The 27,265-nt window shown below is 30.8% G+C and overlaps 2 protein-coding genes and 1 long non-coding RNA gene across 7 annotated transcripts; 2 read left to right on the forward strand and 1 right to left on the reverse strand.

The window, feature by feature from the left end:
• The first annotated feature begins 10,260 nt into the window (after window positions 1-10,260).
• LOC137827615 (alpha,alpha-trehalose-phosphate synthase [UDP-forming] 5) lies at window positions 10,261-14,928 on the forward strand. Of its 2 annotated transcripts, none has more exons than XM_068633823.2 (4): window positions 10,261-11,034; window positions 11,427-13,514; window positions 13,801-14,074; window positions 14,309-14,928. In XM_068633823.2, the coding sequence occupies exons 2-4, from the start codon at window positions 11,530-11,532 to the stop codon at window positions 14,609-14,611; spliced, it is 2,562 nt and encodes an 853-aa protein (XP_068489924.1). In that variant the 5' UTR covers window positions 10,261-11,034; window positions 11,427-11,529; the 3' UTR covers window positions 14,612-14,928. The 2 variants fall into 2 exon arrangements, with proteins under 2 accessions (XP_068489924.1, XP_068489925.1); XM_068633824.2 differs by having other exon boundaries at window positions 10,362-11,034; window positions 11,464-13,514.
• Window positions 14,929-17,897: 2,969 nt separating this feature from the next.
• On the forward strand, window positions 17,898-18,345 carry LOC137828192 (uncharacterized). The gene is made up of 2 exons (XR_011083833.2): window positions 17,898-18,013; window positions 18,083-18,345. It is a non-coding gene; the product is annotated as an uncharacterized LOC137828192 (long non-coding RNA).
• Window positions 18,346-20,232: 1,887 nt separating this feature from the next.
• LOC137828193 (Nucleotidylyl transferase superfamily protein) lies at window positions 20,233-25,559 on the reverse strand. 4 transcript variants are annotated; one of them, XR_016523146.1, is made up of 12 exons: window positions 25,279-25,510; window positions 25,099-25,197; window positions 24,930-25,014; window positions 24,674-24,743; window positions 23,790-23,850; window positions 23,427-23,480; window positions 23,033-23,189; window positions 22,866-22,953; window positions 22,314-22,373; window positions 21,918-22,024; window positions 20,791-20,901; window positions 20,233-20,700 (listed from the first exon to the last, which is right to left on the reverse strand). XR_016523146.1 is itself a non-coding variant. In XM_068634659.1 (12 exons), exons 1-12 carry the CDS (start codon window positions 25,366-25,368, stop codon window positions 20,584-20,586), a joined length of 1,149 nt encoding a protein of 382 aa, XP_068490760.1. In that variant the 5' UTR covers window positions 25,369-25,559; the 3' UTR covers window positions 20,233-20,583. The 4 variants fall into 4 exon arrangements, 3 of the variants coding, with proteins under 3 accessions (XP_068490760.1, XP_068490762.1, XP_090160790.1); XM_068634659.1 differs by having other exon boundaries at window positions 22,314-22,423; window positions 25,279-25,559; XM_068634661.2 differs by lacking the exons at window positions 20,233-20,700; window positions 20,791-20,901 and adding an exon at window positions 21,445-21,511 and having other exon boundaries at window positions 21,867-22,024; window positions 22,314-22,423.
• Between the last annotated feature and the right edge of the window lie 1,706 nt (window positions 25,560-27,265).

Here is a 27,265-nt window from a genome sequence, read left to right on the forward strand (position 1 = left end):
CATTCAGAATTTATATGGAGAAGTCTCAGAGTAATTGAAGGTGACGTTATAACTTAAAATCTGTCTGGTGTTACTTAATTAAACAAGTTAATAAATGTGATTAAGTTACACATTAAAAAGGACGTGTCACTAGGAAGGGTGAGCTAGTGAAATAGGATTACCACAAAGGAAATGTACCTAAAGAAGCCATGTTAATTACCTTACTTTGTTGCACTTGTTTTAGGTTTGTAGCCACTTAACTCACGACACCTAATCTCCATAGTCCAACTCCAACAAAGAAGATCACTCATAAATCAGCACTATTTTCATAAGATTTAGTTTTTCTTTTTTTACACTATGTTTTGATGACAACTATTACCACTGTTTACATTTTGGGTGGCTGCAGGAGAATCATTTTAAAACAATAATTGGTGGGGTTGGGTTCCCCACTTCTTCTCTTTATTATTTGTAGACAGTTAGATGTCTTTTTCTATGGGCAAACAAATTAACCCACCTAATCCCCAACTTTAGTCTTTAAGCATAGTTACGCCCATTTAAATCATAACATTTTCAACTACTCATTCACACATCATGTAACTTCTTCTTCCACCACACCATCACACAAAAAATTGTGTGCACGGATAAAATTTAGATCAATATTTTTATTTTTAATTGTTATCAAAGATGAGAACATTTCATTATATTTAAGTGGATGCAAACCTCAATCCTACAAACCGGTTTTATGGGATTGAGTTAGGCTTAAAGTCCACTTTGTAATATAGTATTAAAGTCATTTCGAGTATATCCTAGCGAGTGTTTGTTGGGCTTATCAAGCATTCGCTATCGGACCGTTATCGGATCACCCATAATATGTTATTTCACGCACGAGTTGTCACTATCGATGTGAGGGGTTAATATAATAGATATGAGATATACAACTAATATGATATATTCATATATTATTGATCGGATTACTTTAACTTTTTGCATTTTTTAAAATTTTATTTTATTAATTATAAGATAACATTGGTATTCGATTAACGCGTATTTATTTTGTGATGAATAATAAATCAGGTATTTAGTGAAGCTGCGTAAATTATGATGCTCGAATAAAATATTAGTATTACCCATACACTTATCCAAACTTGAATTCAAGATTTGTTTAATCTAAAATAACTTTGTGTCCATTACTACATTCATTTATAATCTCATAGGATTGGTCTAATGGTGTAGATTTGATAGTACTATGTATTCAATGTATTGGTTGTAAGTTACAAGTGCATGCACCTCATTTCTAGAGTGCTTCTAAGAATAGTTCGGTTTCTTTTATTATGATAAATTATTTATCAAAACTCATGAATAAATATTTGATTGGAGGCTACTGTTTTTCTTTTGTAAGAAAAGTTTTACTGTGCTAAACATGATGTAATTAACTTTAACTTTAATGTAATCATATATATGATAAATTAGTTGTATATATAGTCTAATTAATTATCATTTGATACTTTAATTACGTGAATGTGCTTAGTCTTAATCCAAGTGGGAAATGCAACTAACTAAAAAATTAAATTAAAACAATATTGGTTTTGCAAGGTAAAGTGTGATTTGACCACAGATCTAAGTTATATCAACCGATCATTGTGGAAAGTTAGCTCATCGTTTTCATCAGTATTCTCTAAACCCATCATCATGGCTATGACTTTTACCAAACAAAAAAAATAATATTCCTTGGTCTTTTGGAATATGACGAAATATCCACTTCTGATTATTTAAATTTGGCCCAATAATTAACATCCAAGTATGGAAGATATATATATAACATTACATGTTTATTGTTAATTTAATTATTTGCCAAACCCTATTTAGGTATACTATTAGCAATTACTACAAATTTCAAATATTTTAAATTTCATATGCCCTTTCGTATACTGAGGATTTCATTTTTATCATGCAGTTCTCATATGACAATCCAATTCTAGATTATAACAGTTAAAAATAGAAGAAATAATTTTTTATATAAATGTGGGATTATATGATGAGATCATTTTTTTTAAAGGTGTTAAACTGGTGTCTTTAATTAATTATAAAGTTATCAAAGTGACATGTTTCTTCTTTAGCATATATATACTAACTAGTATTTTGTGTATCAAAAATGTTGTTTTGACAATGCGTGATTACATGATTGGAGGTAATATTATCATTATTGGAAAAAAAATGTACAAAATAAAACAAAGAAATTGAAGATAAAAAAGAACAGATAAAAGAAAACAAGAAAAAAGTGTAGAAACAAACCTGAAATCAAGAAAGGAGAATATAAACACACCACAAAAATAGAAACTACAATGCAAAAGTCAAACCACCCAAAATTTCTCACTAAAATTTCAGTAATTTCATTATGTTTTGTGGAACCCACAGTTAATTAAAATATTTTTTTTTACTACATCAAGGATTGTGAAGTGTTGCATTCTATTGTGAGCTTTTCAATTTTAAGAAAATAAAAATACCATTTTTATTTTATCGGTATAAAAATACATAAATTTCAATATTCTAAAAATATCACTAGTTTTTACAATATTAAAAATAATATGTAATCTTAATTATTAATAAACAGTTTATTTTTTAAATAAAAAAATGAAACGATGAAATATTATTAATTACATAATTGGATTTTCTTGCTAATTGGCGTGATGAAATTAATGCTCTCTCTTTCTGAAGCTCATAATATATTATAGTGTCTCTTTTCTAAAAGAGGTATTGTCTTTAAAAGATCTTCTAAGATATTTAAGGTGTAAATATTAATCAATTTTAATCGATAATTTAATATGTATAACTTCAAATTCCTTTTGATTGGAGAAGTACATTTTTTATTTTATTTTGATATTCATTAATAATTTTAGGATTGTTTTCTCACCTCAAGTTTAATATTTATAACCACCAAAATTTGGTGATCAATATATTTTCATTTATAGAACATATTTTTAACTTCTACAATTAATACAATATAATTATCTCTTTTTAATGTGTTATGTATAGTAAATTATTATAAATAGTAGTTTATCATGTTACTTTTTTTACACCAATTTATTGTGACTATATATAGAGAGAGAGGCCGTGATTAACATTTCTTATACATTTTGCAAACTATAATAAAAAAAATTGAACAACACTTTGAAATAATAATATCCTTTATGCAGTTCTTTAAGTAGTTGGTGAAACTTTGTCCAATAGCATAAAGATAAAGGTTTGTGTACATCAAGATTTAAAAAGTTGTAAAAGCGACATTAAAGTTGTAAGAAATGTCTCAACCAAATTACTGACATAAAATTTTACTTATATTATTTGCACAGTGTAGTTTCGGATAGATTTATGATGTTCGAAGTTATTACACTGTTGTCTCTATATGCTTAGAACACACCTATAGAAAAATGAACACACGCATTAACTAGATTATGTAAAGAGTAGACTTGACTTTTGAAGTCAAGAAAAAAAAAATAGACTTAACTTTTGAAGTTAAGAAAAAAAACTATTAAAGTAATTGAACTATCACTAAAAATTATTAGAAAATTATTAAATAAAAATTAACTTTAAAAAAATTATTAGTTTCTAATAGATACTATTTTAGAGAATAATAAAATTATTAGTATCTAAATTAGATTCTATTATTGATAAATAGTTTTTAAATTGGTATCTAGTTAACTACCTAACTTTTAACAATCAATTATTTAGATTCTAAAGTTGGTATCTAAAACTTTGGTATTTAATTAGATATCAATTTAGAAATTATTTATCAATAATAAAAACTAATTTAGATACCAATAATTTTTTTAATCTCTAAAATAATGTATAATTTTGTCAATATAAGAACTAATTATTTTTGTCTCTAAAATTGGTTTCTATTGAATGATTTTTTTGTTGTTGTGTATAGTATCCACATTTTTATACATAGAATGTTGAAATTTAAAAATAAAATTGTTGAATTTAAATTGTAATAATTTAAAAATTACACCTACCTATCTCATAATTTTATCCTAAATAACACTTAATAGTTTGAATGTACGACCTTCTACTTAAAATTTTAATAAAATAACAATTGCTCACTCTCTAAGTTTTGAAACACGCTCACTTTTTTTTCTTGCATTTTCTAATAAAAGAACATTAATCTCTTTATGTTTTTAATAAAGTATTTCTAAATTCTCTTATTTTTTAAATAATATATTATTTTTTATATTAAATTTATAAAAATAAAAATAATGTTTTTAATATAAAAACAAATAAATTTATATTTAAACCTATATGTGAGTTATAATTATTTTAGTAGACTATATAGACTAAAACATTAACTCATTTGACAAAAATAACATTAATATTGAAAAAAAAACAATTTTAAACACAAAATAACATTGATGATATTGATTAAAAGAAATATTATAGACATAAACCAAAATAGTGAGAAAAGATGTGAAGACTGTGACATAAGATATTATGGAGATGAAGTTATTTGGTGAGTTGATGATTGATGAATGTTGTGTTGTTATGGTGACATGAAAGTAAATTTTGGAAGAAAAGAAGAGTAGATAATGATTGTAGTAAGTCTTCAACTGAGAGAAAAAAAGAAGGGTTATTATGACGCATGAGGTATGGTTATATGATGAGTTTGGTTGAAGTGATGATGATTGTTGTAATTTAAAAAGTTGAAGCTAAGTGGACATAATAACTGGATGTGGAGAAGCAACTTAACAGAATTGGAATAATGATAAGCTTATTATATAATAGTGGCAGGCAAATCATTGACGTTGCCAAACACAACTCTACTCAAAACAACAATAATAACAACTCTTTTCTTCCATGCCTTTCTTTGCCTCTTCTTTTTCTCCTATAGTCACTACTTCTTAAACAAAAATTACCCTAATTATTTTTTATAATATACTCCCTCACACACATATGTTTGTATTAATTATATTTTATTCAAAAATTAAAGTTGATAAATAAGTAGTATGTTATTGTTTTTTTTTATTTGTTCTCGAAATAAAAGGGATTGAGATAACTATTACCTCCTGCGTTAATCTATCGTCACATTCTTTTTTTCTTCGTTTCACTTAACAACTTTGTCTCTTCTTGAATTACTTTCCTCTACCAACTTCTTCTCCTTTGTATTCATGGTCAGTACAATTAATATAGATAATGATAGATAATAACATACTTTTTTTCTCAAAACTTATAACTATTTATATATGTGATTTATTATGGGTCTTATTATTGGACCAGATTAACATCTCTACCATAAATAAGAACACTTTACCTAAAATTTATTCATTGTTAGATAAGGATTGAAAAATGAGGGCTGATTTGTGTAAAGTGCATGAAGTGTTAATTGAGTATCTTAAACTCGTTTTTTTTCTTTTAAATAACACTAATTTAGTAAAAGAGATTATAAAAGGGAATACTTATAAACAACATATAATTATTTTTTATTTCATTGATTTTTTTTTAATTCTCAATTGTCATGACATTATTTATCTATTTATAATTTTTTTTAAATTTTATCTTTCTTTCTATGTCGTATTTTTTAGTAGATGTTTTTTTATCTAAGAAAAAAAAATCATATAATTTAGTTGATTGACCTATGAAATTTTGAGTTTTCATTATCTTTATTTGCTTGGGTGAAAAAATTTGAAAAACATGACTGCATTAAATGTTTTTACACGTTTTAATGAGATGGTGAAATGTGAAAAAAGATAGATTACGATAAATAAATCTTCACAGGGTTAAAAAAAAATATAGATGCATTTTTTCCTGTGAAAAGTGCAACTAATATATTTTTATTGTGAGTTTTAACAAAAACCCGAATTAGTGTTGTTCAATCATATATGAAAGGATTATTATATATAATAATTATTTTAAACATTATATTTAACATAAATTATAATTAGTTAATGGTATAATTTTCTTGACATTGACCGTGTATAAAAATAGAAGTTTTTATATAACCGGGCATTTGTTAAAGTAGTTTTTTAGTCATTGGATTATGTAATCTATTTTATTAAACATTACTATTTTAATCTAACATGTTTGATTGAAGTTTTCATGGAACCAAATTAAGGGCACTTAAAAAAATTTGCAGAGAAATATTTTTTGTCAGGCCTTTTTTGCGACACAGCAGGTAACTTCTACTTTTTCATTAATTTATATCTTAAGTTCTTTTTTTTTACTAATTTTCCTAATTAATGCTAAATTGAATAAGTATCAGATACTCTATATACTTTGTAAAGTGCATTTCAATTTGTATTTTTGAATGAAGATAATCAATGTTTCGTTTTCAATTAGAATCTAGTTAAAGAGAAGAAAAGAAAATATAAGTTATACAAACTAAAGATTGGGTTTAGAAGTTTTTAGTCCTTGATCTACCCAAATTAAATAATAGGGTTTGTCTTTTGTATTTTTATATTAAAGTGAATTTTGATGTGAGAGTATTTTAATCAATAATAATAATTTTAATAACAGAAAACATAACAATGTTTTACTAGAAATTAGAATTCTTAAAAAAGATGAGTTTTTCATAAAAAAGGAGCAAATGTTAATAAAAAAATAATATATCACTCGAAAGATTTTTCTTGATTTCTATTTAATTTGAAAATATATAAATGAAAATTTGAAAAAATAATTCTTAATAAACTTTTTTTATCAGAAAAAAATAATAATAAATATATATAAAATACTTGAGAAATTATCTATTAATTAACTACATAAAAATCATTCTATTTCATATATAATTACTTATCACTCAATGTTATATAATATAGTGTATATGTAAGATATAAAAACACTATTCAATTATATTAAGACCATTAATATTTAAACACAATTTTGTGTAATAATTTAAATGCACAGTTTTGTATAGAGAATTGTAGCACCAAAATTTGCGGTCTAAAACTTCACAATAGTATCATTCATTGAAAGATACATTTTTTCTAACTGTTTGTGATAATCCTTGGTGTCTTACACTCCAGTCCAAACTATTAGATCACGCCTTCCAAGTCAAGTCCGGACCACCAAATCACGCCTTCCAAGTCATGTTTAGACCATCAGATCACGTTTTCCAAACCAAGTTCGGATCACCAGATTACACCTTCCAAGCCAAGTTCAGACCACCAGATCATGTCTTCCAAGTCAAGTTCAGACCACCAGATCACACCTTCAAAGTCAAGTCCAAACCACTAGATCATGTCTTCCAAGTCAAGTTCAGACCACCAGATTACTTCTTCTAAGTCAAGTCCGAACCTCCATATCACACCTTCCAAACCATGTAGTGTACCTTGCAACAAAATAACATTTCTCGATCATAAAAAAAAAAAATTATTAACAAACTAATTACACATAAAAAAAAATATAAAAATCTCAGTTATATAATATAGGATTTTATTCGCATAAACTCAAGTTGATTAAATTTTAATAATTTTCATTACTCTGAAATCATGTTTTTTCAAAAAATTAAAAAAAATACAATAATTCTAATTTTTTTTCAACGAAATATAATTCAAAAAAACCAAACATATTACTCCAATCTCACTGTAGCAAAGATTTACATTTTTTTATTGTCATAAAAATTTTCTGAAACATGCTACAATCAATTATCTATACTAATAACAATCAAACATATAAAGGGCACTTAAGAAAAAATATGCAGAGAAATATTTTTTGTCAGGCCTTTTTTTGCCAGCTAGGTAACTTCTACTTTTTTCATTAATTTATATTCTTAAGCTCTTTTTTTTTACTAATTCTCCTAATTAATACTAAATAGAATAAGTATCAGATACTTTATATATATTTTGTAAAGTGCATTTCAATTTGTATTTTTGTATGAAGATAATCAATGTTTCGTTTTGGATTATAATTAAGTTGAAGAGAAGAAAAGAAAATATAAATTATACAAATTAGAGATTGGGATTAGAAGTCTTTAGTCCTTGATCTAGCTAAATCAAATAATAGCGTTTGTCTAATGTTTTTTTACATTTAAAGTGAATTTTGATGTGAGAGTATTTTAAATCAGTAATAATCATTTTAACAATAGAAAAACATAATATTTTACTAGAAATTAGAATTCTTAAAAAAATTAAAATAGTAACAACCTCGATGTTAAAATAATATATATATATATATGAATGACATTTCTCGAGTTTGCATATAAATGAAAATTTGAAAAATTAATTCTTAACAAATTTTTTATTAGCAAAATATCTCAACTCATTCACAAGAAGAATGTTCAAGCACAATTATGTTCACTAAATTTAAATGCACAATTTTGTATAGAGAACTGCAATACCAAAATTTTCAGCAGAAAACTCTACTGTAGTATCATTCACTGAAATATATCTTTTTTCTAACTGTCTATGATAATCCCAATGACTTGCACTCCAGTCAAGACCAACAGATCACTTCTTTCAAGTCGAGTCTGGACAACCGAATCACGCCTTCCAAGTAAAGTTCAGACCACCAGATCACTTATTCCAAGCCAAGCCGGACCACCAGATCATGCCTTCCAAGTCAAGGTTAGACCACCAGATCACTTCTTCCAAGCCAAGTCCGAACCACTAAATCACGCCTTCCGAGTCAAGTTTAGACCACCAGATCACTTCTTTCAAACCAAGTCTAGACCACCAGATCACTTCTTTCAAGTCAAGTCCGGCCACCAAATCATGCCTTCCGAGTCAAGTTCAGACCACCAGATCACTTCTTCCAAGCCAAGTCCGAACCACCAGATCATGCCTTCGGAGTCAAGTTCAGACCACCAGATCACTTCTTCCAAACCAAGTCCAAACCACCAGATCACGCCTTCCAAGTCAAGTTCAGACCACCAGATCACGTCTTCCAAGTTAGTCCGGCCACCAGATCATGCCTTCCGAGTCAAGTTCAGACCACCAGATCACGCCTTCCGAGTCAAGTTCAGACCACCATATCACACCTTCCAAACCAAGTTCATACCACCAGATCACGCATTCCAAGCCAATTTCAGACCAGCAGATCGCACATTACAAGTTAAATCCAGACCACAAGATCATACTTTTCAAGCTATGTACGGTACCTGAAAAAAAAATCTTTCCCAACCATAAAAAAAACAATTCTTAACAAACTAATAACACATTAAAAAAATAAAATAAAATTCTCATTTGTATAATATAGGATTTTACTCACATAAACTCAAGTTGATTAAATTATAATAATTTTCTTTACTCTGAAATCATGTTTTTTCAAAAAAATTTAAAAATACAATAATTCTAACCTTTTTCAACGAAATATAATTAAAAAAACCAAACATATTACTCCAATCTCACTGTAGCAAAGATTTACATTTTTTTTTATTATGTCATAAAATTTCATCCATAAATACAAAAAATATAAAAATACAGAGGAAAATAAAAACTTACTAGCATAAAAAAAATATGATTTGACAGGAATAATCTAAATCTTGTTGTCTTCTATACTATGATTTCTAAAAATTACAGAAAAGATTACGTACCACTTCATTGGGTGACTTCTGTTGGGATAGCGATAAAACTATTTATGACTTCAAATGTGGAGTTTTGCTGAATGCAACCAAGTTTGATGATGTTTTCAAATATGTTATATTAAAATAATTTCTTCCAATTTTTAAGAGAGTTTATTAACAATCGTATATATTTTATAATTTTATTGATGAGAGCCTCCATGACTGAAAAGAAGTAAAAAATGCTCAAGATTTGAATCATATTTTATATTAGCCTGTATAAGTCAGCAATATTCTTTTATAGTTTTTAAAAAAAAATTATAAAAATTCAACCAAATATGTTGTGACCAGATACAACAGTGAAGAATTAGTGTGTTCATCAAGCAAGTTCTAACTATTAGACACTTGTGGCATTTTTTTATATATTTTTAAATGAGACAAATATTGCAATTGTTTTCATTAATACTGAGTCTAATACCCACTGCAGCAAATTCTGAGGTCAATAATTTCTACAAATTAAACATTTTAAATAATTAGAATCTCCAATAGTACAAGTATGATATATGAGTTGTTTGACCCATTTTGTATTTTGTACAAGTTATATAATATTAAATAAACTTTAAGAATTTAAATTTATGTTTGCTTAGAGTAAATTTATAAATTTTTAACATAATGAATTATTAATGAGTAATCCTATGTGATTGAGGGTAGAAATAATAGCAAAGCTAATTGGGAGATTAAGAAAGTGAAACAGTAATTTGGACCTTAATTAAAAAGACACTTAAGTCCTGTTTGTAAACAAGAGAAATGACAAGGGAATATATGCTGGAACTGGAAAATTTGTGATGTGGTTACACGCGCTGTGGGACATTAACATTAAACGTGTGTTAGTGGTCGCAACGAAGCAGCACCGTCACATTTGAGCGGGGTTAGGTGAAGTTAATGTCTCATTAAGGAAAACTAACCGTGGTTAAGGATGTTGGAGTTTACTGTGATGGGGTAGTCGTGTCATCACACATCACTGAGAAAGAGACATGGTGAGGGTGTGCGTGTGTTTGAGGAGAGGGAGAGAATCAAGTTCTTATTATAAAGACATCCAATTTGTCGTTAGTTGGGTGCTAGAGGCAAAAATTATCACTATGAATTTTCTGTTTTTGTAGCCAAAAGTAAGAGAAAAGGGATTCCCAGTTGACACAATTGCTCACTAAGCTCAGTGTTTGTGTGTGTGACTGAGAAGACAAAGGAAGGAAGAATCTTTTGGTGTCTGTCTCTCATATCTCAACTCACACCACCTCTCTCTTGCTTCTTCTTTTCAAAGGCTACGATTTTCTTTGTTGCGTTGTCAAAAGCTTCTCCCTTTCTTCCTCTTCTGTTCATTCATTCATCTTTTTGCTACACTGCACCATTTTCTACACAACAACTAAAAATGTTGAGCTTCTTCGTTTATCAAAGGAAGATGGGCTAATCGTGCATTTTTAGACATCTTGGTGTTTGGATCGATTAAGTGTTCACGCAGCCATCCTTAGCGTTGCTCCAGTTCTCAGTGTTACTGGAGGATTTTCTGTTTCTTTTTGGTAGGTGGTATTATTATTATTGTTATTATTATTAATTCTATTAATAGACTCAATTGTTCTCTGTTTAGGATTTTCTCAAATTGTTGCCAAGGTTACCTTTCTCGTTGAACGTGGTAATGTTTGAAGCATAATTTGTCATTAAAGTATACAGCTACACTCAAGCCTAGCTGGAGGGTTTTACTGTTGTAGTGTGAGATTTTAGATTAATCTCCTTCTCTGCTATTTTCCCATGAGTACTATCTGCCAAACCTGAATTTTCTGAAATCCTGAGGTGCAAAAGAAAACACATAAAACTTTTGTTATGGACCTTCCATGTGATGTAACATTAGATTATTTGGATTCTGCTGGACTTTTTAGTTTCAGGGTATAAATGTCTTTTATGTTTTTTTCAGATTTCTGAAATTTCATCCTTACTATGATTGTTTGAAGGACTGTGAAGTGAACGATTGATATAAGTCTGCTTCTGCATCTTGTCCACCAAAGCTCATCATCAAAATGGCTTCAAGGTCATATTCCAACTTGTTAGATCTTACTTCCTGTGGCTCCCCAAGTTTCGGTCGCGAGAAGAAAAGGCTACCTCGAGTGGCAACTGTTGCCGGAGTACTGTCTGAACTAGATGATGAGTCCAGCAACAGTGTTGGCTCTGATACTCCATCCTCAGTCTCTCAAGAGAGGATGATCATTGTGGGTAACCAGCTTCCACTGAAGGCACGCAGAAAGGACAATGGTAGTTGGGAGTTTACATGGGACGAGGACTCACTTCTTTTGCAGCTGCAAGATGATCTTGGGGATGATGTGGAAACTATCTATATTGGTTGTCTTAAAGAAGAGATTGAGCCGAGTGAGCAAGATGATGTTGCTCAGTACTTGCTGGACACTTTCAAATGCGTGCCCACTTTTCTCCCTCCTGAGCTTTTTAGTAAATTCTATCATGGATTCTGCAAACAACATCTGTGGCCTTTATTTCACTACATGCTTCCGCTGTCGCCTGATCTTGGTGGTAGATTCGATAGGTCCCTTTGGCAAGCTTATGTTTCTGTGAACAAGATATTTGCTGATAAAGTGATGGAAGTCATTAGCCCTGATGATGACTTTGTGTGGGTTCATGACTATCATCTGATGGTACTTCCAACATTTTTGAGAAAGAGATTTAACAGGGTGAGACTAGGATTCTTCCTCCACAGTCCCTTTCCTTCCTCTGAGATATACCGAACCCTTCCTGTCAGGGACGAACTTCTTAGAGCTCTTCTGAATTCTGACCTTATTGGGTTTCATACTTTTGATTATGCCAGGCATTTCCTCTCCTGTTGCAGTAGAATGCTTGGAATTTCTTACCAGTCCAAGCGGGGCTACATTGGTCTTGAGTACTATGGAAGAACTGTAAGCATTAAGATTCTTCCTGTTGGTATTCATATAGGTCAGCTCCAATCAGTCATGAGTCTTCCTGAGACAGAAAGCAAGGTTGCAGAGTTAAAAATGCGGTTCAAAGACCAAACTGTGCTGCTCGGGGTTGATGACATGGATATCTTCAAAGGAATCAGCTTAAAACTTTTGGCCATGGAACAATTGCTTTTGCAACATCCTGATAAGAGGGGCAGAGTTGTCCTGGTTCAAATTGCAAACCCTGCAAGAGGCCGCGGAAAGGATGTGCAGGAGGTGCAAAGTGAAACTTATGCCACGGTGAAGAGGATAAATAATACCTTTGGAAGGTCTGGATACACACCTGTAGTCTTGATAGATAGACCACTTCAGAGTTACGAGCGAATTGCTTATTATGTGATTGCTGAATGTTGCCTTGTTACAGCAGTGAGAGATGGGATGAACCTTATACCCTATGAATACATCATTTGTAGACAAGGAAGTGAGAAGATAGATGAGATCTTAGGGACAGACCCACATACTCAAAAGAGGAGTATGCTGGTGGTGTCCGAGTTCATTGGCTGCTCCCCTTCGCTGAGTGGGGCAATTCGAGTGAATCCGTGGAACATTGATGCTGTTGCTGAAGCTATGGATTCTGCACTGATGGTTCCAGAGGCTGAAAAGCAGATGCGGCACGAGAAACATTATAGATATGTTAGTACGCATGATGTTGGATATTGGGCACGTAGCTTCTTGCAGGATCTGGAAAGGGCATGTAGAGATCATCTAAGGAGGCGATGCTGGGGAATTGGTTTTGGTTTAGGCTTTCGAGTAATTGCTTTGGATCCAAACTTTAGAAAGCTATCTGTGGAACATATTGTTTCAGCTTATAAGAGGACCAAGCACCGAGCAATTCTTTTGGATTATGATGGTACTATGGTGCAGCCAGGATCTATGAGTACGACACCTAATGCTGAAGCTGTTGGCATCTTGAACATCTTGTGCAGGGACACCAAGAATTGTGTTTTCATTGTAAGTGGAAGGGAGAGAAATACTCTTACCGAATGGTTTTCTTCTTGTGAAAGGATGGGAATTGCTGCTGAGCATGGTTATTTTGTAAGGTACATCCTTTTACCTTGTGTTTTAGGAACACGAAGAGTTTGTGGTTACTGCAAACGTTTTTCATTTTTACTAGTTTTAATTTCTTAATTTTAAGAATGATGAAGTTTGAATCTTCTGTCCCAAGTGTGATGGGATTGAGGGATCATATTTGGCTTTTCTATTGTTAACCGCAAAATAAACTCACTGTTTCATTTTATATATGATAGAATGCTGAGGAAAAGTACTTTTCTCTGGCAGAGCTTGCCTGTGTACTAAAGCTGAAGTTTATCTTATTTGTTTGTCCAGGACAAATCAAAATGCAGAATGGGAAACATGTGTTCCAGTAGCGGATTTTGAGTGGAAACAGATTGCTGCGCCGGTTATGCAATTGTATGTGGAAACAACTGATGGTTCTAACATAGAGACCAAAGAAAGTGCTCTTGTTTGGAACTACGAGTATGCAGACCGAGACTTTGGTTCATGTCAAGCTAAGGAGCTTCTTGATCATCTGGAAAGTGTTCTTGCCAATGAGCCCGTTTCGGTTAAAAGTAGTCCAAACATTGTGGAAGTAAAACCTCAGGTCAGTTATAAAACATCTTTAAACTTTTGATCTAATTTTAGGTTGGTCATATTTAGTTGCATGCATCTATAGTTGTGTGACTTCAGGGTGATTTAATTGTAGTAGTGCCATAGTTGGAATGCATTTTGGGATTTGATTACTTCTCAAGAACTTGTGTATATGAGAGAAGTTAATTTAGTGGTTGAAGTCATGAAATGTGGTTGACTATCTCCTCTTGTTGGAGTTTTGGTGCAGGGTGTGAGTAAGGGTATTGTAGCAGAACGTCTTCTCTCAAAAATGAAACAAAAGGGAGTGATTCCAGATTTTGTTCTGTGCATTGGAGATGACAGATCAGACGAGGACATGTTTGGGGTGATAATGAATGCAAGGGCACTACTGTCTCCAGTTGCTGAAGTGTTTCCTTGCACTGTTGGTCAGAAACCAAGCAAGGCCAAGTATTACTTGGAAGACACAAGTGAGATTTTGAGAATGTTGCAAGGCCTTGCCAATGCTTCTGAGCAGTGTTCTACTAGAACTTCTTCCCAGCCTTCTCATTAAAGTTATTGTTTCACACATACTATTTGTCTATACTGGGATATCTGTCTTATGTTAGATTTGTTGATCTATTCTATTTTGTGGCAGTGGTGCTTTCATTTATTGATATCCCAATGTTGTTGCAACTACCAAGAGGTTGTTTTGAAAGTAGAAGAATTACATGGTGTATTTATTGTTTCTTTTCTTCACTATAGTTCAGACCATTTTGATGTGTTATAAGGTTGTTCTTGATTGGGAATGAGTGAATCTTCAGTATGAAGTCACATCTCTTATTGGCATGAATGATGTTACAATTAATTGGAAGCTGTTTTCCGAGGTCATACATTTCTGAATTCAAACTCCTAACTTTGCTGACAACTCTTGCCACAGTTTTTGTGTCAATTCATTTGTCTCAGATCCTGTGCTTCACTTTTAATGCAACTAATGAATCTCACATTTTAGTTCACTTAATGCAATCGTGGTACTAATTATTGTACTTAAACTATCTATTTCCACCTTTTCATTGCAATACCAGAACATAAATACTCATACTCAACTCGAATATAATTATATTCATCTTCTCTCAAACAAAACAAAAACTGAGTTTGCAAATTTACCCTATTTGCACTTACTTATCATTAAATACGTAAATTCATATTAATCCAGAATTTAAAGTAATCAGCTTTGAAATAGGTGCTAGTTAGGATGTCTTTTTTTATTATTATTTGAATGAATTAATATACATAAATGAATTGACATGTAAATTAAATTGGATTAACCTTTGATTTGGAAAAATAAGAATTTGTAAAAAAGATGGAGACAGTGATGGGTGACTCTTTCTTCCTACACCTCCATACCTTCTTGTGCCACCCCATACTAAATGTGAAAATACCATTTTATCATTTTTTTTTCCACTCCTTGGATTTGAAATAATAAGCCTATGGATTATGTAATCCGGAATATATCCGGATTACATAATCCGGAAGTCAATTTCATATTTAGAAAAGACTTCTGGATTATGTAATCCGGAAGCTAATAACACATCTGAAAAAAAGGCTTCCGGATTACATAATCCGGAAGCTAATCTTATGTATATAAAAGACTTCCGGATTATGTAATCCAGAAGCTAATCACAAAAGACTTCCGGATTACATAATTCGGAAGCTAATTCTGAATCTAGAAAAAGACTTTTGGATTATGTAATCCAGAATATTGAAAAGGATATTTTTGGAATATGAAAAATTTATGGGGATGGCACAAGAAGGTATGGAGGTGCAGGAAGAAACAGTCGTGATGGGTTGGGATGAGTGTCTAATGTGTATGAAAAGAGGGCTTCCTAGGCAAGCCCACCTCCAAGAATAACCAAACACCATCATTATAGTAACTTTTACTTTATATAATTAAAATTAATAATAAGTAACATTATATACAATCATTTTGAAAGTTAAAATTTAAATTAAATAAATTTCTTTGACATATGGTGATAGATAATTATTTTTAACTTTTAATAATATTTTAGAAAAAATAGTGACATTCAATTCACTTCTATATTATAAAGTTAAATAGTCGTCTTTTAAATATAAGTATTTTTTGAAGTTATTATTGAAAAAAAAAATCATTTTTAGAGTTATTCTTATATTTTCATATAGTCATGTTTCTTGTCAAAGTGATAATATTAAACGTTTAGTTTTTTTTTACTCCTTTAAAATATGTTTTAACTTAATGATTATAAAGACGTATACGTGTCAACTAAAGCATTGATATGTGAAATATGTGAATATAATAACTCTTGTTTCAGAAATTACAATTATTTCAGCATACAAAAAGTAAACAAAATATAATGGACTGAAATTTTAGCCGCATCATTCAAAATCCACCAAACCAAACATATACATAATTGCCACAATTTTTACTTTTTAATTTACCGCTAAAAAATAAATCAATACTCTAGTTAAATTTCAAAACAACAATCCTACCACTACACGAAAATCATCAAATAGAAACCAATTTTTAGAAACCAAAATAATTAGTTGCAATACTAATTAAATTAGAAAACATTTTAGAAACTAAAACAAAAATTGCTTTCTAAATTAGTTTATATTATTGTTAAATAGTTTCTAAATTGGTATCTAATTAGCAACCAAGGTTTTAGAGACCAAATTTAGAAACTAAATAATTGGTAGTTAAAACCTTGATTGCTAATTAGATACCAATTTAGAAACTATTTAACAATAATAGAAACTAATTTATAAACCAATTTTTGTTTTAGTTTCTAAAATGATTTCTAATTTAATTACTATTACAACTAATTATTTTAGTCTCTAAAATTTGGTTTCTATTTCATGATTTTCTTATATTGTACATGGTCTACTTATATTTTTTTCTTCATTTTATATCTACTTTAGTTTCTTCTTTTATTTTATTCTTTTTATTTATTTAATTTTCCACTTCAACTCATTTTATATAATTAATTATTTTAAAAACATACACATAATTGATTAAATATATATATTATTTTATTTAAATGTCCTATTATGTCCCATGATTTATTGATTATTCTAATTTTGTTTCATTATTATTAAAATTTTAATTTAATTTAATTTTTTTAAAATGTATTAATGATATGTTGACAACTTAAATTATAATTAGGAAAAAAATTGTTGAAATGTAAATCCTATCTATAAAGATGAAGGAATTTTAAAATTATACTGTATCATGTCAGAACATAACCGTAAAGTAATGTATTTCATTGTATTTATAAGGAATTTTAAATTTATATTGTATTATGTCATAATTGCAAACTAATGCTTTCATGGTAAAGTAAAGTTTTCAAAGAGTTATATACAAATGTCATGGTTGTAAAAGTATCATTTGTCTCTGATAATATAAAAACTATGTCTTTCTGATAAGTTACGTAAGGCTTTCTGCAAGCTCTTCGTGTGAATACTAGTTTCCTGGTTCATGGTTGGATTTTGGGGCTTGGATTTGGTCTAAATGTGGATACGTGGAACACCCTTTTGGTTTTTCATGTTAAATGTGGATACCAGAAGGTTTCAACTTAGATTTTTATGATTCAAATAATGGGAATTTTATACTTTTTCTTCCTTATTTGGCCTTTTATAGCAGAGAAGACAAAAAAGAAAATAATAAATAAGAGTAGAATTAGAGAAAGAGAAATAAAAGAAATGAAGTGAAAAGAAATCAGGGTAATTATAATTATTGAAGTTTTAGAACCATTCAGATTCACATGTTCTTTTTCCTTTTCCTTGTTTGCATGAGACTGTTCCACGTCACCTTTTCGTGGTTCCGGGGGACAGTAACCATTTGTAGCCACCACCACCATTTCTTTATCTTTCCCAAACATCATAACACAGCCTTCCAACAACAACAACAACATGGCCAGACAATTCAACTACCAACTCCAAGGTGGTCCTGAACACCTTCCAATTCAAACTCTTGTTTTCCTGTTCTGTCTCACCCTCTCTCTTCTTGCAGCCATCATCGTCTTCTGTGCAGATGGACTACACAAGAACTCCAGAAGAAACTCCGAAGACAACAATGGCAACGCTGGTTCAGCCTGCGCCGCCGGGTGTGGCTCAGCATGTGGCGGTTAACGAACTAACTAGAGAGAGAGAGAGAATCTATTTGGCACATGGTTGTGTCTTCTTCTTTGTGGTCAAAATAGTATAAGATGCTGTTGTACATGAAATGATTGATTGTACCAACACTACCCAAAGTAAATGTGTGAATTCCAATCACTCTACCTGTCTCTCCCTTTTTATTATTCTTTCTTCTTTATTCTTCATATCAAGATTATATATTTAGCAACAGAAAGCGAAATCTGAATTTTAAAAAGATGCATTTTTTTTCAAGTAGAGAAACGACAAACGCAAAGTGAACACAGAGTTGGATCTAGGACAAAGGAGGGTGTTGAGTTTTAGAAAAAGGACTAAAACATTACCTCTTATAAAACGTATTTATGATATGTGATAATAACAGATGCTGTCTTCTGCTGTTAAAAGATTTAAAGCTCTGACTTTTGTTTGTTTAAACTTAGAAAACATGTTTTTTTAACTTTGACTTGCTCGATCATGTTTATTTTATTTTATCCAAATTTTATCTTATCTTATCCGAACCTAAGCTAGTCTTGGAAGTTCTTATTAGTTTATTTAAAATTTAGGATTCTTGATGAAAAGTGTGTCATCTTCTATCTGTCTTTCTCTCCACTTGTTAAATTTTGTTACATGATTTTTCTACTTTGCCTTTTTGCTATTTTGACTCTGGTTGGGAGGGACAAGCCTTTTACTGTGAATGAATATGTGATCAGGACAAGTCCCAAAGATGTCTTGATGAAGAATTTTGATAAAGACAACACACTGTAATGAAAGGCAAGGTAAAAAAGTAGGGTTTATGCAATGTTGAGTGTGTCTTAGAAACACTACCTCATTCTCTTTTCTAATTTGCCTTGAGCGCCAAAACAAGTTCAAAAGGCACATAATTGCGAAATTTGATTTTACTGACCGTGTTAAAAGGTGCTATTTCTAATATATTTGATTATTATGTTATTAGTATTGAGAAAAGTTTTTGTAAAGAAAAATTTGAGTATCAGATAATTTAAAAATTCTTATTGTTAGATTTTATTGCTGTAGAATATTACAAAGTTATGAATAGATTAAGTTGTTTTTTTAAAATGTATTTAAAGTTTAGAATATCATGATTAGATAAACGCCATAGGGAAAGCGTATAACTTCGACACCCTTTCTGATTCAATTAATTATATCAAACAAATTAATTCATCATACTTTTATTACATCAAACTTAAGTCGTGTAAAGATGCTTTATTTAACTTATTGGATAGTAGATTAATCGATTATAAGAAGAAGAAAATAAACAATTTAATCAATTATAAGAAGGTGGTAATTGATTACAAAACTGTGTTCTAATAAAAACACTTTTTTTCTGAATTTGTTTGAGTTGGCTTATTTAATAAACGTTTTTAATGCCGTGTAAAAAACTCGTATCTCTGACTTAAAATGCAAGAGAAATAGCATACTTACAAAAATATAACTGATATGAGGCGCTCTAAGATCTTTTGCATTTAAGGGTTGTGAAAAAAAAAGTGTGCTTTCAAGTTGTAATCTGTGTCACAAAGGTGACTACAGCAATTTTTCTTCCTATAAATTGCAAGTATGGTGGGTAGGTATTTTGTATTGGATTTTTGTGGGTGGGTGCCCATACTCTATAAAATAATAGTGAGGGTCTATGTTCTATTGTGAGTTAGATTGGCCTAGTCATATTCAATATGTTGAGTTTTAATTGAGCCGAGTTTAGTTATCAAAATTGACATGTGAAACTTTTGACATTACACAAAGATAATTTTGTTTCCATCTAACTCACAGTATATACAGGAACCTTTTTTCAGTTCACACTATAGGTATTTTTTTCAGTTCATAGTCATAGTATCTGTTTGATTTTCTTCTCACAATTAGGAACACAAAGCATCGTACTAAAAGATAACTATCCTAGACGCAGCAAAATCACAGCTCATAGAAGTCTCTTTATTGTGAGGTGAGGTGAGGTGAGGAGTAAAGGTAAGGATACCAACATTCATGCACTATCCTCAACCCCACTAACTAAAAACATCGTGTCTAAATCATCCTCCACTCGTTCAATCAACATTGCAAAGACATTTTTGTCTGGTAGCTACTGGAAAACTACGAAACATGTACATGACAGACACGCCTCCATCTTCGGATTTAAGTGTCGTGTCTTGTGGATGAATGTTCTGTGCGTCTGACACATACATTTATGAATCACTATGCTCAACAGTTCTTTTCAAAACAGCAGAGTTCATGATCAAGACATCAAGAAAATGTCCTAATTTTTTCTTACATGATAAAAATGCCGAGTATATGACAAGATAGTTCAAAAAATATGAACCTCTTTTTTGTCGTCAGTGATTTCATCCTTGAGTATATACTGATCCATAAAATTATTTACATCCCACTTCTATTTCTTAATTCAGTAGAGGATATATCCATGCGGAACTGCTCGGCTGGAATGGAGACGAACATGTCTTTTAGTTCTTCTGGAACATCAATATCGTCAAGAACCTGTGACAACACACGATAGCTTCTCTAATCTCTAACACAGAACTTTCAAAAATATCATAACTAGAATCGTATTTTCTTATGCAGTAATACCTTGAAAGCACCATCTACATTCCGACCACCCACGAGGAAAGTGCATCCTGTTTCTTTACACCCAATTAGTATCTTCAACATCGTGTTGTAGTTACCATCATAATATTTAGGCTGCAAGAGTAACATATAACAATTTGAACATATTAGTTAACAAAATTTATTAAACCAAACTAAAAACGTAAACTTATTACAAGGAAAATACGAGTTGAGAATTTTATATGCTGAACTAATCAGCTCGTATACCTTTCAGACTTCTGTCTTGACATACACAATAATGCAAAAAGACACAGGAACCAAAGAATCAGATATTTCTTGTTACTTCATAGTAACCAGTTTCTAATTTAAGAGAATATTTTGTTTCATTTTTCTTGTTTACACTATATTCATTACAACAACATAACCTTATTTTCATTTTGTTTTCTGTTTTCGAAAACAGAAAACAAAATGAAAACAAAGTGACAATTTTGTAAATGAAAACAAAACATTTTCTAAATAAAGAAACCCACATGTTTCCTTTCTGCTTTACTCTCGGGGCTTTTATATAAACATAATTATGTGGCAGAAGCAAACTCAAAGGGTATATTTTCAAAGTTTCTTTTTTTATTAAAAAGTAATTTTATGCCAATATGTTAGTTAAAGTTGACAATCTGATACCTAGTCCCTGATCAAAATCAGTCAATCTGTCGGAATATTTCTTCTCAATTAGCTCAATCGAACTAAGCTAGCTTATCTTAAGGAGAAATAACAATATTTTAGAGTGCCAGAGAAAAAAACTACGTATGTTGAGAAACATTCTTAAAAAAAATACACACAAAATTAGTCCATTTCAAGAATACCAAGACGTAAACTAGAGGACGGCAGATTGAAATGTAATGGAATGGGGAAACACAAGACAGTCAGATTGCTCTAACCCCTTGAGGCATAAGAAAATTTCATGAGCAACTGAAATAATGTTCTAACGAGTAAAACATGTTTTTCCCCAATAACAAAACCACTGTCCACAAACAATGTATGTGTGTGTAAGGAACAGGGACATCAGCCGGCAGAAACCAGATGCTTAAAAAAATGCAGGATACGACATGATGAAAGTCAAGTAAGGTTTATCCATGCAGAAAGTAATTCCATACATTAATAAGCCTCACTGCTGTGTCAGCTCCAATTACAAAAGCACTGCCTGGAAAAAGTTCAGCCTTCTTATAAAAATAAGGCTGATTCGATATAATTACTGTTTTTCCTGCAATTGAAGAAATCATTTATTACTTCAGTTGGTGCATTAAATAATACTACTAAGCACTAAAAACGGTATTAAACTCCAATTATCATATTGTCACATGACTTATCCTAATTATTGAATTTAGAACATGTGAACCCCATTCTGTATTCACTATGAAAATGGAAAGTTAAGAGCCCATTATTGGATAAAAAAATGGAAGTAGATCCCCTTCACAAAGAAACTTGTACATTAGAAGTTAAGACCTATTCCATTTTAATGTAGAATCAGGCAGAGTAGAAAAGAAGCTCACCAACTTTTTCAAATTGTTTGACGCGGTCTTTGATCTGAGACACTGACAATGGAGGTTTGTCTGCATTGACAGCAGATATTTCAAAGCAAGGATACCCATCACCACAAATGCTGCATATATGTCTTCTTAATAATAGAAATATTGAAATAAAATTATGAACAAAATTTAAATGAGCCATCATGCATACAGATATATGATCCCAATTAGATAGAAAAGAAAAGTATTGGTTTCTAATCTATAATATAATGTAGAATTTACACTCATCAGGTATGAAATTTTATCATCATATGTCAAATTTAAATAATTTATTTACTACAGCGGAAGCTACTTACGATAAATAACATTAATATTATTAAAAAATATCAGTATAATAGAATATTTTAGACTAACTACTAAACTCAAATTGGGAAAGTAGTCTCTTGAAAGGCACGTATTAAGCATATTAAAATAAAACTAGAAAAAATAACAGGCAATTCATATTTTATGACCAATCCATTATAAATTAACCTATAAAGAAGTTGAACATTTAACTAATATTATGAGTTTAAGTACCGAGTAGCAACTTCCATAAGCTTGAGATGCCCATCATGTAATGGATTGAAAGAACCAGGCATTATTATTTTTCTTTCCGCAGGTATCTCTGCAACAAATTTATCAATAAGAAAGTAGAATGTAAATGTAACTAATAATTTAGCTTCTGCTCAAAAGTTTTACCATACCATTTGCAAACGGGTAAATTTTAAAGCATATTTGACCATTTATAAGTTGTTCTAACTGTTGATCTTCACTGAATTGTGTTACACTTTCGTCCGATACATCTGATTCACTCAATACTGATATTGATGCTGCACGAATTTTGCATGCATCTGCAATTGCCTAGAACCAGAACAGAAAAGGGAGCAAAAAGCAAGTCAAATCAAAGTCGGATTTTAAAACAATGTGAAGGAATAAACTAAAGATTAGATTCCAACTATTACTATTCTCATTTTACAAGATCTTCAATGTTCTTATACTAATCTTTGAAAAGGGAAAAAAAAATAAGAGGAAATAATTCAGGCACATATAAATAGCAGAACAAAAATATTCTCAACATTTTTCACACCTGCCACACACCTTGATTAAAAGATGACTAGAAACTCCATCCTCTTCTTCTCGAGTGCGAAGCCCCTAGAATTGAACAGTTTGCAGAAAAATAAATATTTACATAAACAATATAACACACACACACGTGTATATATACAAGACATGCTAACTAACGTGTATATATTCTCAACATTTTAAGAAATTTGTAGTTATAGCTTTCTAGCTTATGCCTTCGAAGATTTAAATGGGTGTAAGTTAGCAAATCTCTCTCTCTCTCTCTCTCTCTCATACACACACACATACATATATATATATATATATATATATATATATATCACATTATAAGTATTGAGTTCAAAGTAACACGTCGAAGAAAGAATAGGATAATAGCACCTTAGTCAAGGTCACTCTTGATATCCAAAGTTGGTCAGCTGTCCTTGTTGACATGTAAAGTCTGCAAATGAACAAAAAGTTAAACAAGTAAAACACGCCTCTGTAGTTGAGCATGGCTTGTATCAAGAATTTGTTGTATCCTTTAAATAAACTAATGACTAATACAAGTTGCTGTCCAGGGCACAAGGTTTCTACAAGGGCTCTGGGGAGGATAAATGTAACCTCACAACAACCACAATTAGAAAGACTGTTTTCTGAACACATGACATCCAAATCACAAGGCAGCAACCTTACTATTGCGCCAAGGCTTTCCCTCTACTAAAATAACTTCAGGAAAAATATATCTTCACAGGAAGTCAGGGTGAACAATAGCAAGAGAACATTAAAAAATATTACATGTTCTCTAACAAAAGAATCTCGCGTTGATGATAAGCTTTCTATCAATTTTATTGCTGTCCAAAAGGTTCCAGCAGCTCTCTTTCTGATTTCTGAAAGTCTCACCCAACAAAATTTGATCTACCAACCTAAGCACGTTATAATTTAACCCACCTATTTTCACCAAAGTAGGGTCCACTTATTTCAATCCCTGGGGTAATTTCACAAGATCGTACAAAGCTAATCCCACAAACCAAGCTTCCAGACATGAATTTATTGCCATAAATAAGAAGATAGCTCTATAAAAGACAAAGGGGTTCAACATGTTCAACCAAAATGGGAATCCCCGGACGGAATGGCAATAAGCCTGAGAGATGGAAACTGGTCCAATACCAAATTACCAATACAGTAACACAATGCACAAGCCAATGGTAACCTTTTCAGAAGCTACGCCGAAGCGTAACATAGTGAGGTTTCATTATCCATTTTTGTAGATAAGGCAGACATACCTGTGTTCCCCGAGTTTTGGACGACTGCTAGCCAAAGAGCCAGTGAAACCCACACCAACAACTGGGGATCCTAATCAACAGGTTTTAATGCAGACCACGTCAGTTCATACTATTCCATTTTGCAACACACAAAGAAGAAGTCGCAATCCTCCGAATTATAAAAACATTTTAAGAAAGCCAAAGCATCCATGTTTCACACAACTCGTAAATTTTTACACAATATTAATATTCGGCAATAACAGAGACAAAATTGAACCTGGCGTGGAGAGCTTAAGAGCGCGATTATAAGCCAATAAAGCCATATCTTCGGCCGTTTGTTGGCTGCAAAACTGGGATGGAATCTGCAGGAACGAACAAAAGCAGTGAGAATAAAAGGGAAGAAACACAAAAGCGAATTTATATATAGAAGATGAATAGAAAAGGACCTTTCCGAGTAACTGTATGAGAGACATCTTAGAGTAAGGAACCACAACTTCGAGCACAGTGTTTGAAGCACCAGGAACTGATAGCAACGAACCCACAGTCTGAAAAAAGTCCAATTACTATTGATTCATTCAACACTGCGTGCAACCAAATACAGAGAGAGAGAGAGAGAGAGGAAGAACCTGAGATGCTCCACCGGCGAGATGCATAACGGCTTGGAAAGAAGAGGAGTGAATGGCCTCTACGACCGTTCGGATACGACTCTCCGTCATTCTCCTTCTCTTTCCTTCCCACACCTTTCGTTCCCCTATTTCCGATTTAACGCAACGCCATCATGTCATGTCGTTTCACTCGACGACCTCATGCCCCCCGTTACGCCGTTTTGACTTTTCATTAAATAAGCTCTGTTTCGTCGGATCTGAAAATAGAATTTTGATTTTAAAAAAAATGTGAATGGGAAGACAGATAGTTTGTTTTTAGAAAAGTAATATGAATTTCAGTAGAAAATTTATTAGTATGTATAATTTATTTAATTAAATGAGTAGAAAATTTATTAGTATATATGATTGATTTGACTAAATCAATAAATGTTAGTAGGTTGTTTTTTAATGTTAAAATTATCTTTAAATGTAGTTTTTAAAATATAAATACATTTTATTACAAATATTAGTTGAGAAAATAAAAATTAAAGAAAAAATAAATATATGAAAATATTTTAAAAACTAAATAATAGATATAAAAGTAAATTATTAATTTAGTAACCGATTTTAACAAATCTAAAACTTTTTCATATTTTTGTATTTCTTTTTTTAGAATTTTTCTTAGAAATAATCATAAATCACTTAGATTAAATATATATTACTTTTATACATCTTCACTATATTATTTAGTAAGTGAAATGTTTAACTAGATTATCGACATAGTCTAATTATAACTTGATTTTGGTAAATTCATCATCTTAACTACATATTTTGGAGAACTATTTCGACTCAATATTCGGTTATTACTAATTAAACAATTACCTTAATATATGATTAATAATGATACTAATTTTAGATTGTCTCAATACTATAATTAGCAAGCACTTTGAATTTACGAGAAATTTGTAAAAAAAAAAACCTAACAAAATTGTATAAATTGAAAGATATCCCAAAATAAGAGTTAAATTTTATAATTTATAAAAACATTACTTGAAATAACATTAAAAAAAACTCAGAAAATATAACACCAACTTGACCGTGGAGTATATTTGCATATTATTACATTAAAATTTATTTTAATCAACATATTATCTATAATATTTATTTTATATTTTAACATTTTATTTCAAAATATTGATAATAATATATTATAAGTTTACTTATTTTAGTTTGGTCATTATTTTTTAGACTTTTTGTATTATTTATTTTGACCATTGTACTATTTACATTATTTGTTATATCTATAGTTAAAAATACTGCAGCTAGTAGACTGATTAATATAATGAAAGTAAAATGTTTACGTAACTGTACCTGGAGGATGTTTTTATTTTATTTTCAACTAAATTGAAAAAAATTTAAATATATTATAAGAACTGAAATATTTTTCTATATATAAAACTACAAGAATTTAAAATTAAAATGTAAAAATATGATTCTTAAAATTAGAATAAATTAAATTTTGAAGTATTTTTAATTTTATTGCTGATTAGTATTGAGGATGAAAAGAACAAAAAAAAAAGGCTTTATAGCTCAATTTTATAATTTGTAGCCAAAATTATGTACAATCTTCATGCTACATTTGGATTATTAATTAACTATTACTATAGTATAGTTAATAAAGAGGTTATGTGATCTATGATTCAAATGTCTCTGCAAATGCAAGGTAGTAGAGGATTTACTTGATACAGCATTCAACCACCACCAATGGCGCCTCTCGAATGTCATCAGGAAGAACCTTCTTCCTACAAAACTTGAACAGCCGTGTCTTTTTCCGACTCCGGCTTCTCGTGCAACTCTTTCTTCCACTCGTTCAGGAGTTTTTAAAAAACACCAGAATCTTATCCTCGTAGCACAGATCTTCAAAATTTGCCTCCATTTGCTTCAAATCTTTATCGGCATCCATGCCACTATAGCCTCGCTCAAGTCGTCGCCGCCTCCATCCTTGCAGTTCTCGGCGTGTCAGACTTCT

The sequence above is a fragment of the Phaseolus vulgaris genome, chromosome 7 (genome assembly GCF_051622355.1).
Source record: "Phaseolus vulgaris cultivar YP4 chromosome 7, ASM5162235v1, whole genome shotgun sequence".
NCBI classification, from domain to species: domain Eukaryota; kingdom Viridiplantae; phylum Streptophyta; class Magnoliopsida; order Fabales; family Fabaceae; genus Phaseolus; species Phaseolus vulgaris.